At 44.6% G+C, this 13,010-nt stretch overlaps 1 protein-coding gene across 1 annotated transcript; it reads right to left on the bottom strand.

Moving 5' to 3' along the window:
* Positions 1-318: 318 nt before the first annotated feature.
* Positions 319-4,838, bottom strand: LOC311364972 (uncharacterized protein). The gene has a single exon (XM_084484484.1). It carries the CDS (start codon positions 4,615-4,617, stop codon positions 3,058-3,060), a length of 1,560 nt encoding a protein of 519 aa, XP_084340610.1. The 5' UTR covers positions 4,618-4,838; the 3' UTR covers positions 319-3,057.
* Positions 4,839-13,010: the final 8,172 nt, after the last annotated feature.

Below are 13,010 nucleotides of genomic sequence, written 5' to 3' on the forward strand. Positions count from 1 at the left end.
AATAAAGGCAAAGTTAAAATAATAAATATTTAAGATTTAGCAGAAAGCTAAAGCAAACATAAAAGTCTTCAGTCTTGTTTTAAAAGCTGTCAGAGTTGGGGCAAGTCTTAAATCCTCAGGGAGATTATTCCAGCTATTTCTTGCATAGTAACTAAATCCTGCTTCCCCATGCTTCGTGTTGACTCTGGGGATAATTAACAGATTGGTCTCAGAGGATCTTAGTGGCCTAGAAGGCTTATGTAATGGAAGCATATCAGTTAAATATTTTGGCCCTAAACCATGTAGGGATTTATAGGTTAGCAACATGATTTTAAAATCAATTCTCTGACATACAGGGAGCCAATGTAATGATTTAAGAATTGGTGTAATATGTTCACATTTTTTGGTCTTTGTTAGAACTCTAGCAGCGGCATTCTGAACAAGCTGTAGTTGCCTTAGAGTTTTTTTTGGGAGACCTGTAAGGAGACCATTGCAGTAATCAAGCTTGCTAGTGATAAAGGCATGTACAAGTGTTTGTAAGTCTTTGGTAGACATGAGCCCTCTAAGTCTTGCTACGTTTTTAAGGTGATAATATGCAGATTTTGTAACTGATTTGATGTGACTGTCGAAATGTAAATCTGAATCCATGATAACCCCTAGATTTCTGGCTTTGATTGAGGTTTTCAGGGACAGAGATTGAAGGTGTTGGGTAACTTTAAGCCTTTCGGTTTTAGCACCAAATACAATTATCTCGGTTTTGTCCTCATTTAGTTGAAGGAAATTTTGGCACATCCAGTCTTTGACTTGCTCAATGCACTGGCACAACAGATCAATGGGCTGATAGTCATTTGGTGATAGAGATACATAGATTTGCGTGTCATCAGCATAGCAGTGATGGTCAATATTGTTATTTTGCATGATCTGCCCTAGTGGGAGCATGTAGATGTTGAATAGAGAGGGTCCTAAGATCGAACCTTGTGGGACTCCACATGTCACGTTTGTTGATTCTGAAACAAAGTCGCCAATGGAAACAAAGTAGTTCCTATTTTGTAGGTAGGACCTAAACCAATTTAAGACTGTGCCTGAAAGCCCCACCCAGTTTTCTAATCTGTCCAAAAGTATTGTATGGTCTACAGTGTCGAATGCAGCACTGAGGTCTAGTAGCATTAGTATTGAGATTTTGCCAGAGTCTGTGTTAAGACGAATGTCGTTTACAACTTTAATAAGGGCAGTCTCGGTGCTGTGAAGGGGTCGAAATCCAGATTGGAAGGTGTCATAGCAACCAGTTGATGCCAGGAAGTCACTAAGTTGCTGGAGAACAACTTTCTCAATGATTTTACTTATGAAGGGTAGATTTGATATTGGTCTGTAGTTGTTAATAATAGAGGCATCTAGGCTCCGCTTTTTTAAAAGGGGTTTGATAACTGCAGTTTTTAAGGCTTTTGGGAAAGTGCCTGATTGGAGAGAGTTGTTAACTATTTGCAATATGTCTATTGCTAGGCAGTCAAAAACATTCTTAAAGTGGTTGGTAGGTAAAGTATCAAGGCAACAGGTGGATGGCTTCAGTTGTGTCACAGTTTCCACAAGAGTTTTAGAGTCTATGACATTAAAGCATGTCATTGCCATGTTACTTTTGCCTGGATATGGTGGTAGTCCAGCATTTTTGTTTAAAGTGGAGACATTGATGGCGCGTCTGATGCCTTCAATTTTATCAGTATAAAATGCTGCAAACTCATTGCATTTCTGAGTGGAATGAAGGTCAGGTGGAATTTGTGTTGGGGGCTTGGTCAGTCTGTCAACAGTTGTAAATAGGGTTTTGGCATTATTAGTATTGTTTTTAATGATATTGGAGAAAAATGTTTCTCTAGCACTTTTTAAGTCTAAATTGTAGGCACAGAGGCTCTCTTTATAGATGTCATGGTGAATATGAAGTTTTGTTTTACGCCATTTGCGTTCAGCCTTCCTGCATTCTTTTTTCTGGGCTGTTACAAAAGCAACTTTTCTCCAAGGTGCCTTTTGCTTTCCAGAAATCGTTTTAACCTTATAAGGTGCAATGACATCTATGACTTTCAAAATTTTCAAATTAAAGTTTTCTAAAAGATCATCAGCAGAACATGGGTTGAGAGGTGGTAGCAAGGAGATGGCCTTTTTAAAAAGTACATTAGAATGTTCATTGATATACCGTTTTTTGACAGTATTTGATTTTGTCTGTATGTCGGGAATAAAAGATATATTAAAGAAAACACAGAAATGGTCAGACAGTGAAGGATCAGTCACAGAGAGATCTGAAACATTGAGACCCTTTGTGATAACCAGGTCTAGAGTGTGCCCCTTACAATGAGTAGCCTCTTTCACATGTTGAGACATTTCAAATGTGTCCAAAATGGTAAAAAGTTTTTTTGCACACTTATCATTAAAATCATTAGTATGAAAATTGAAGTCACCAGTTATAACTAGAGAGTCAAAGTCTGTGGAGATGCTAGACAATAATTCTGTAAAGTCATCGAAGAAATTTGCAGCGTATGTGGGTGGCCTGTAAATAATTAATAGGAGAACTCTGGGGGAACATTTCAATACAACACAAAGGTATTCGAATGATGGAAAATCACCAAATAGCATCTGTTTCCCCTGAAATACATTTTTAAATATAGCAGCAACCCCTCCACCTCTTTTTCCAGATCTACATACATCAAAAAAGTTATAGTTGGGAGGAGCTGTCTCTATCAGAACGGTTGCACTGTTATTTTGTTCTAGCCATGTTTCAGTTAAAAACATAAAATCCAGTTGAGAAGTGGTAATAAAATCATTAACTAAAAAAGATTTGTTATTAAGAGACCTAACATTAAGTAGACCCATCCTGATGGTGTTATTGATAGGCTTTAAGGTTGATTTGGGTTTGGAGAGAATAGGTATGAGATTTGAGAGGTTAGCAGTGCGTCTAAGTTTCCCTTTGTTTACTCTCTTAGTGATTACAGCAGGAATGCAAAAGTTGCCATGTTTTGATGTAGGCAACCTTGGGTTCAACAGATTATGCAAAACTTCCTTTGTGCTGTGTCTACGGCTGAACCCTTTTTTGTCTCAGTAATAATCAGGACTACTATCAGTACAGGGAGGGGGGGGCTGGGGCGCCCTCCGCTTGGGTGTTATCAGACTGTGGTCATGACGTGGGGATGGTATCATTGACGCAGATGCAATTTTGATGCCAACATTTCTCAGTTTCTTAAATTCATCTGGAAAATCATAAAGGGAGGAGACAGTGGAACTGGAGTTGTCGTTGTGGCTATGGGAGAGATGAGGCTGGTGGTCATCATCAGCGGGAGACAGCTGGAGGTCAGAGGCAAAGGGGGGAGGCATGGTGTCGATGGTGTCGGGCAGGCTGTTGTCTCTCTTCAAGGTCTGTGGTCTGTCTGCTATCTGTGTGTCAGATAGTGGGACAGTAGATGTGTGGGGGAGGCTGTAGTCTCGCTTCTTCTCATGGTGGGAGAGTGAGAAGAGAAGATTGTCCCTTAACAGTTTTGAGCCTAACCTGTTTGGGTGTAGGCCATCTGCTCTGAAAAGGTATTTGCGCCCCCAGAACAAGTTGAAATTGTCAATAAAGCCCCTTCCTCTTTCATTGCAGACTCTTGAAAGCCATGTATTCAGTGCAAGTAGACGACTGAATCTGTTTATTCCCCTGTCAACTGCTGGTATGGGTCCACTGATGAATGACCTAACGTGTAATTTGTCCAGTGTGTCCAATAGTTCAGTGAAATCCCTCTTCAGAAGTTCTGACTGTTCTCGTCGAATATCATTAAGTCCTGCATGCACAATAACCTGTGAGATTTTGGGGTTTTCCAATATAATTGTGGTTAGTTTCTGGTTGACATCACTAACCATCACATCTGGGAAGTAGCATGTTTTGATCTTCTTACCGGTTATATCCTTTATGGTTGAGTCTCCTACAATCAGAGTGTCTGGTTCATCTGCTTTCTGTGAGATGGGCCCTTGTTGACTTGAGGTGGCGGTGGCAGACGCATGCACAGCTCGACTCCGTGGCGACTGGTTCTTGTTCCGTCTCTGTCCCCACCGTCCGTCCGGACGCATCCTGGGGCTCAGGGGTGCACGGGTGGCAGATGCATGCGCAGCTGGCCTCTCTGGCGACAGGGTCATGGTCGGTCTCTGTCCACACCATCCGTCTGGACGCATCTCGGGGCTTAGGGGTGCGTGGGTGGGAGGCGCGTTCGTGGACTCCTGGAGTGGCAGGAACCGGTTCTTCAGCGGCATGGTAAACTTCAGCGATTGGTTAATCCGGCTGAATTTAGCTTTGGGAAGCTTAGCATTTGGCGTTGAGTGAACTTGTTGATTCACTTTGGAATGTTGTTTGGGCTTAGCGCCGACTCTGTGCCAATGAGAGGCAGTTGGAATTGTCTCTCTCTTGTCCAGCTTCGGGAAGGATACAGTGTAGCTTTGATCATCCTGTTGTGTATTTGTCTGAGCTAGCTCAGCAAACTCACCCATCGGCACTGTATCCTGGAGGAGTCCTTTGCATTTTTCTAATGCTGCTAGCCTCGCTTCAAATAGAGCCACTGTCTGTTGCAGTTTGGTGCAGTCTGTGCATTTCCCAGTCTCTGTGCCTGAGACATCCGAGTACAGAGGCATGTTGGCGATAGGAAAGTCCAAGGCTTTTGCTGCGGTCTGATCCGGTAGTCAAAGTGCCAAAAAGTATTGTTGAATCGAGCAATTGAGGTTGACAGAAACAAACTATATATTCTTAAGTATTATGATCATGAAATAAAATAAAATAAAGTAGACCTGAACGATGAATTAAGTAGTTTTTGCCACTGTCTAGCGGAGCTTCGGGAAACACGACCTCTCTCTCTGCTGTCTCTTATCTCTTACACCAATATGACAGTCAGCTGCCCAAACTCTCGGGGTAAGTAAAACGGTCTGAATGAAACCACTAAGATTTCATAGTCTCTTGTACAAATCAGTTCCGAGACAGTGAATTGCGTCGCCCATTTATTGTCCACCAAAATACAAAGGCCGCCTCCGATAGATTTTTGTGACTTAGCCTTGTCTCTGTCTGATCTGATTATGCTAAATCCGTCAAGGCTAAAATAACAGTCCAGCTTCAACCAAGTTTCAGTAAAACAAATGAGGTTACTGCACCTGAAGTGTTAGCTCATCTAATTTATTGTTGATCGATCTTACATTCGAGAGGGTGATCACTGGTAAGGGGTGGCGTCCCCCACGTCTCCTTAATCGATTCCGAACACCTCCTCCGGATCCGCGCTTCTTCTTATTTGGTTTCTTAATCCTCGATGGTAAAAATCCAAGTGGTAATATAACAGGAGAGAAGAAATTCCCGGGAGTAAATAATGCGAGGCAGGGCAATCCCATTATCAGTAGGCCCATTGTCTGCGTTTGCCTCGGATATCGTCGACAGGAGAGTTACCAGAGTGACATAAACAGCGGAAAGGTTCATGGTCCTTGAGGTAAGATGTGCATACGTTGAAATACAATATGTGATGTAATGACAATAAAAAACGACAGAGACGAACAGACAGGTGAGACACAGGGTCAGCAGCAGAGCCGCGCCCCCAGGGCAGGCCAGGCCCGGAGATACCCCTGTGTTGGCCCTATGATTACCCTCCTGGGATTAACCCAGCTCCTGGTGGTGGTGGCCCCTAACCACCAGTGTGGCTGTCTGGGGGCTCCTGAGAGCTGCTATGAAAATTGCAGTGACAGATCTGATAGGAATTATATTAGTACTGCATTACACTTGGAATATATTATGTAACTATATTATTACCGATGCATAAACTATTCTAGCCTTTTTTTTTTAAATCAAAACCAAGTCATTTATTTATTGTAGTAAGTTCTCTTGTCAGTTTAATGTTTATACATTTCTGTTACTGTTTTATGTATTTATTATTGTGTTATAGTTAGAATGCTCTCAACATGATTGTTATTTGTATTTTCTGGATGGTTTTCTGGTGGTTTATTAGCACTACTGCCAACATACACACTGATCAGTAACTAGCCCCACTAACGCTTTCTCCCCTATGATGCCTTTAAACATTATTGTTCTGATTTAAAGATGCCATTTATTTTACTGTATCATTCATTTTGTATCTGGAAAGGAACTTTATGTTGCCTTTAAAAGCACTTTAAACGTCAAACTTATTCCAAAATATTATAACCATATCCTATTAAAGCTGACCAATATGTGAACATGAGCCAACAAGCTACAAAGGTAAATTTTTGGTCAAATCAAACCAATGAGAAGCCAGGTAAGACAGAGCTCTTAAATTATGACAGGTAGTGGAGCCGATGTCTCTGATACATGCATGTCTCTGATACAGTCCATGTCTATGATGCAGGCCATGTCTCTGATACAGTCCATGGCTCTGATGGTATGGCTCTGATACAGTCCATGTCTCTGATGGTATGGCTCTGATACAGTCCATGGCTCTGATGGTATGGCTCTGATACAGTCCATGTCTCTGATGGCATGGCTCTGACACAGTCCATGTCTCTGATACAGGGCATGGCTCTGATACAGTCTATGTCTCTGATACAGTCCATGGCTCTGATACAGTCTATGTCTCTGATACAGGCCATGTCTCTGATGGTATGGCTCTGATACAGTCCATGGCTCTGATACAGTCCATGGCTCTGATACAGGGCATGGCTCTGATACAGGGCATGGCTAACTTTGACGAGGATGTATTGTAACAGGAGTAGAGACGTTGGCCTGCCAAAACCCTCTCCCTGGGCAGCGCTCCCTTCCTGCCGGGTCTCTCCGGGCTGGGGGTGGGGGAAGTGTCAGTGATACATGCTGAGAGCCTTGTGACAGGGCCCTCAGGACTGCGTGGGAGACTTATAGCGAGAAAGTGTTCCTAGAGGCCATCTCCACCATCAGCGGGGGGAGACACGTCGGGGCAGAGTGCAGAGTGCCGTCGCAGCCACGTAAACAGAAAAGGATTTATGATGAAATAAATAGTATAAGTAAGTATTGCATGCAACGCTGCACTGAGATGTTCAGACCGGACCTCGCCGAGGGAGGGGGCTGGAGAGCTCCTGGGTCTACTGAACAAGGGGCCGTGCGTCATTCTAGGGTTCTCCTCTCGGTGAATTCCCTGCTCTCGTACCCTTGTCCCTAAAACAGGCATAATCTGTCGCCAAGCAGATTTGAGGGAGCGGAGAACTGCACTCGCTCACAGGCTTGTTAGTATTTCCGCAGTGGTAGCCATTGCCACTAAAATTATCTTAAGAAGATATTTATGAGCAGGATAAATACGTTACTAGTTTGGGCAATTTTATTAGAGCAGAGTAGAACCTAGAGTTTAGAGTTAAACATACAATTCAGTTGGCAGTATAATTTGAAATACTTTCTGATTTCAGAACATTATTATTACATTTCAGGACATAATAATGAATGCTATTGTTTGCCAATCTGAAACCTATTTAACATTTAATTACCAGGGCCCCCCAGCCTCTATTCCACCCCCCCCCCCCCCCCCCCCTCTAAACGTTCATGTACTGTCATCACATGTCTCACCAGTAATCCCCACTCAGGCCCCCATGCTTGGACTGATCCATCTGAGTCCTCAGGACCCCCAACTCCTCCTCACAATGGGTTGGTCCTCATGTTCCTGGGGATGAGACTGTTTTAAAACTGTAACCCTAACCCTAACACACAAAACACACAAAACACACACACACACACACACACACACACACACACACACACACACACACACACACACACACACACACACACACACACACACACACACACACACACACACACACACACACACACACACAGAAACTTGCCTACATCATTCCTCAATCATTTATTCCCATTCTTGCATCTGGGTTAAGATGAGCTGGGACACAGAACAAAAGACAGAACAGAAAAAAAAAAAAACCAAGCCCCAACTTGTCCTCCAGTGCTCTTTGTCATCATGAAGTTCCGCTGGGTCAAAGCCTTATGACAACAGTGCATTTTTGTCAAATACTTCCAAGAAGACTAGCATTTCCCCAGAAGTGCTGCGCACGGTGCTACGGTTGACAGTCTTGCGACGTTTCAAAGCCCTCTTTAGTCAGTACAGTACGGATTACGAAGCTCATTTATTATTAACAATGCCACTGCACAGGCGACGCTCCTTTTCTAACGTTAAGCAGAGTCAAACCGAGTTGTGCCGCTCAACTGTCGAGCAGTACTGTAGTGTGACAGGGGAATAGTCCTAGTCCAGGTCAGACACGTTGAGATGTACCACAACACACATGCTGTGTAGTGGTATGTCCCTGTGACACAACATGTGTGTAGTGGTATGTCCCTGTGACACAACATGTGTGTAGTGGTAGGTCCCTGTGACAGAACATGTGTGTAGTGGTATGTCCCTGTGACACAACAACACAACATGTGTGTAGTCATAGTGGTATTCACTCTGTTCGTCCTTAACTTCATTATTCAGTCTGTTCATCCTTAACTTCATTATTCACTCTGTTCACCCTTAACTTCATTATTCACTCTGTTCGTCCTTAACTTCATTATTCACTCTGTTCATCCTTAACTTCATTATTCAGTCTGTTCATCCTTAACTTCATTATTCAGTCTGTTCACCCTTAACTTCATTATTCACTCTGTTCACCCTTAACTTCATTATTCACTCTGTTCATCCTTAACCTTGTTATTCCTCTAAAACGGTTCTTGTTGAACTCTCCGTGGGAACGCACCATTGTATTTTTATTCGGCACTGCAGCGCTGTGTTTGTCATGAACTGATCTCCCGGCTCCAGCGCTGCTCGGTCCTAAGCGTTCCTGGAAACGGGTTTCCACGGCACGGAGGCCAGTCCGATCTGCAGAGATGGCCACAGCGGGCAGTCGAGTGATGTGGACGGTCTCACCGGGCTAAACCAATACGGCCGTGCGGAGCTTGTGGTTGATGGCTGTGTCTGAGCAGCCTCACCTGGCAGAGAGAGAGAGAGAGAGAGAGAGAGAGATATGCTCGTCTACCTATGACGAGCAGATGACCACACCAACCTAGCTAGTGGCCCAGTAAAGCCACTAGCTAGGTTGCGTGTGGCAGGACCACCACAGACCTCTAGAGGTGAACCAGGTCTACAGACACGACCCACCCCCACCGTCGTCCATTTCAGGGCCTTCATGGGCGAGGGTTAGGGGTCCCAAATCATGGCTGATTTCATGGGTCCGACCCTATTTGGTGATTCCAGGTCTGGTTCAGGGGAGGCTGGATCCAGTTTGCAGAACTGTGTTCTGCTACTCAAACACACACACACTGTACACCACATTCATTTACAGTCATTTGAGATACTAGAATGCCATTGGAGGCTGGTAAACGGCTTATTAAGCACCCCCCCCCACGGCCGCTAATTCAAACTCAGGCTTGGAGGCAGTAGATGGAGGAAAGCAGAAAAAGCGAATGACGGAATAATCCTAAAACCTGACAGCTATTTAATCCCCGGCTATCTGCGCGAGGCATTGGGAGAACTACTACTGATTCGTGGGCTTTTTTTTTGTAGCAGCCTTCTATACTCACGAGGACCGAATAATGCTAGAAACAAATGAGTGCTGAGACGAATAATAAGTACAAGGTCCTGTCTGGAGGTGGAAGTGATGGAGGTGTTTCCCGGACAAAGGCTCTTTACTCATCCAGCAATTAGCGAGCAGGGAACCTCACCCGGACGTCGCGGGCTTTTGTTCTCCGATTAACACTGTCATGGCTCACCTTCCTCTTCAGGAATTGCTTTTGCAGTGTGTGTTCGTTGTGTACGTGCTCCCCCCCCCCCCGTGCCCTAAATCCAGGAAGCCTTTTGTGCGATGAAAGACGGAGCATAAGAGCGACGTCCTACATCAAACCCAGCCCTGATCAGCCCTGAATGAAGGGCTCTGGGCGTTCGCACGTGGCTCTCTGCCTCCTCAGCTTCTCCTTCCAGGAATAAGCCCTCATCTGCACACTATTTGACAGTCTAAAGGGAATCCGGTATATGTACCCGGCGTTGCACATCCGTACATCCGTTTCTGAGGTGTATAAGCCTTATGTAGTAACCTTATGTAACCGGTGGAGACGGAGGCAAAGCATTCCGCATAGCATGCGGTGGTGGTGGGCTGGCAGGGCTAGGGGGCTGTGAAGGAGAGATTTGAGGTTTATTATTCTGTTTGAATAGCAAAGGCCTCTTGCTCTTGCGCTCAATGTCTCTCCCTTTTTCTCTCTCTCTCTCTCCCTCTCTCCCCCCGCTCTCTCTTTCTCTCTCTCTCTCTCTCGCCCTCTCTCCCCCTCTGTCTCTCTCTCTCTCTCTCTCTCACTCCCCCCCTCCTCTCTCTCTCTCGCCCTCTCGCCCTCTCTCTCTCTCTTTCTCTCTCTCGCCCTCTCTCGCCCTCTGTCTCTCTCTCACTCTCTCACTCCCCCCCCCCCTCCTCTCTCTCTCTCTCTCTCTCTCTCTCTCTCTCTCTCTCTCTCTCTCTCTCTCTCTCTCTCTCTCTCTCTCTCTCTCTCTCTCTCTCTCTCTCTCTCTCTTTGTCCTCCAAGCATGCGAGGTGACATCAGTGCACATTCATCACAGTTAGCAGAGACAAATGGTAAACAAGTCCGGGGAGGCCAGGGAACTCCCTGCAGCGTCTCCTCCTCCTCCTCCTCCTCCCACCACCATCACACTGTTCCGAGGCTCTCTAAAGGTCCAGCGGACGGCAGCTCCACCTGCTAAGTGGTAAACACACCATCAGCAGAATCAACACTGAAGTCCAACAAAGCAAGGGGACACACTGCCCAGGCAGAAGTCAATAAGACCCTATCAAGGTGGAAACAACAGCTGTCTTCATCAGCGGTGACGCTCACAGAAACACGCACACACACTCACACTCACACTCACAGACACACGCACAGACACAGACACACACTCACACTCACAACACACACACACACACACACACTCTTCAGTGTACAGTGAACTTCAGGAGTACCACTGCAATTAAAGTTAGTCTAGTTGAGATACTGGCCCCCCATGACCCACCGACTGGAGCAGCCGTTTATAATCTGCATCTCACACAAAGCATTTCATGCAGTCTTCCTCCTCTTTGGCTGACGGGATCTTACTAAATACCAGTACAGAGCTGATGCTTCTTTTCTGCTATTATTGTATCCTTATCTAAGGCTACGTTACGGTGGCTACAGGTTGGCCAACATGTTTCCATGGACTGGTTTCCCAGGAGGGGAGTAGCCATATCACGGTTTAACATGTAATGTAGTGTTAGTCTAGTGTCACTGTTTTGCAACCAAGGCAACACTTTTTCACTTTGCCTCATCTAGGAGGCTGCACGAGTTCTCAGTGGACAGTGTGCAGCGTAAGGCAGAGGAAGGAGTCTCACGGTCTAGAGTTTGTGGTTGAGTATTTCAATATCATCCAAATGCTTTTCGGATGAGCTTGGCAACAGCATGAGCCTTTGTGATGGCATGAGATAACATGGGTATTATGTACAGTATGTGGCCACGCTACAAAGACTTTAAACTAACCCCCACTAACACTAACATCTCTGAGCGGATCTGCTTGATGGCAGGGTTTGTGGTTGGCAAAGTGCCGTTCAAACCACCTCATTTTTCTCTCTAAATGAATGCCATATGCAGTGACACACATTTCCATTCAGCATGGTTTATTCAACTGGAAATATAGTGTTGACACGACATACATTGCTTTGAAAATAGTAAAACATGCTATTAAGAATTCATAACATGAGTACAAATCAGTCGCAGCATTTGAAGAGCTTCAGAATACATAACCCCATGTGTGCAGGATGCTACGCCCAGCGTGTTCCTGTCATCTCACTGATGTAACCCAACATCTTCCTGGTCAAGTTAATGCCGGCATGATGCCTCTGGCTCCCATGATGTGGTCCACGACGTCAAGGTCAAATAGAAGGAGGCTGGGTGTATATCTATGGGGGATTTGCAGTCCTTTAGAGATACTGAGCTTATACTGCAATGAAGGATGAGCACGGGACTCGGAGGCAATTCGAGTATGCATCATCAGTGTAGATTTAATCCCCCGAAACGATATGAAAAATGTATGAGGAATACATTTAGTCATTAAAGAATGACTCTGGGCTTTGTGAAACATAACAAATTCAAGACTCTGAATGGGCACTTTTAATGCTACTGAAATTAGGCAAATAAAAAACAGATGTACTTGCCAACACCAATTTGCTAAGATTGTTATGTCCTTAATGGACACTTTACTGCTTACTTTAATTGCAGTTACTAGGGTGAGCTACTATGGTCTGTCGGGATAACAACAGGAGCTTGTTTCTAGTGCTAATAAATGCGAGCAATTATTTATTTATATTGAGAATTATATGGATACTCAATTTCTAGCACCTATACAGTCTCAAATAATTCCTATCTATTATCACAAATAACGTCTTATTATCACATATAACGTCTTATTCGTGGTAGCGCAAATGTTGCGCTACCACGACCGAATTTTGTGTGATAACCCGTTGAGTTCGTTCGTGTTAACAACACGCTCGCTTACAATGTTGTTGGACATCATTGACAAAACCCTCATCGGCCACAACCAGAAAATGCACCTTAACATGTCAATTTTTGTTGCGTTCACACCAAATACTAAAGAAATATTACATTAAAAAATTCAGTCGTGTTAATGTGATGTAATTTCCTAGATGTTATTTGCAAAATGCCTTCCATCCAACGGAGGCCAACTGCTGCGTTGTTTCGCACCGCCCGCGTCTTGGCCAAAACATGAACACACAGCTAACTGCCAACCAGCACGCACGTCCTGTGGTGGGTGAGAGGAAATCACTCTCCTACCAGCAGGGGGCGGTAGTCTGTATTCGTCTTTCAAAAGAGACACCGGAAAACCTAGGACTGAGGTATAGACAAACAACACGAAACAAAGCAGAGTTCGCCCAGCCTTTCACACCACTCTCGCTCAGACGGCATCGTGGTACTTCTAATCGAGAATATGTGAAAATCATGAATGATCAGGTGAGACGAAGGCAGAGAAGTG

Source organism: Micromesistius poutassou, assembly GCF_964030765.1.
Source record: "Micromesistius poutassou genome assembly, chromosome: 20".
Classification (NCBI taxonomy): Eukaryota; Metazoa; Chordata; class Actinopteri; order Gadiformes; family Gadidae; genus Micromesistius; species Micromesistius poutassou.

Coding starts and splice junctions, on each gene's coding strand:
- LOC311364972 (XM_084484484.1), bottom strand. CDS start 4,617: ATGCCTCTGTACTCGGATGTCTCAGGCACAGAGACTGGGAAATGCACA.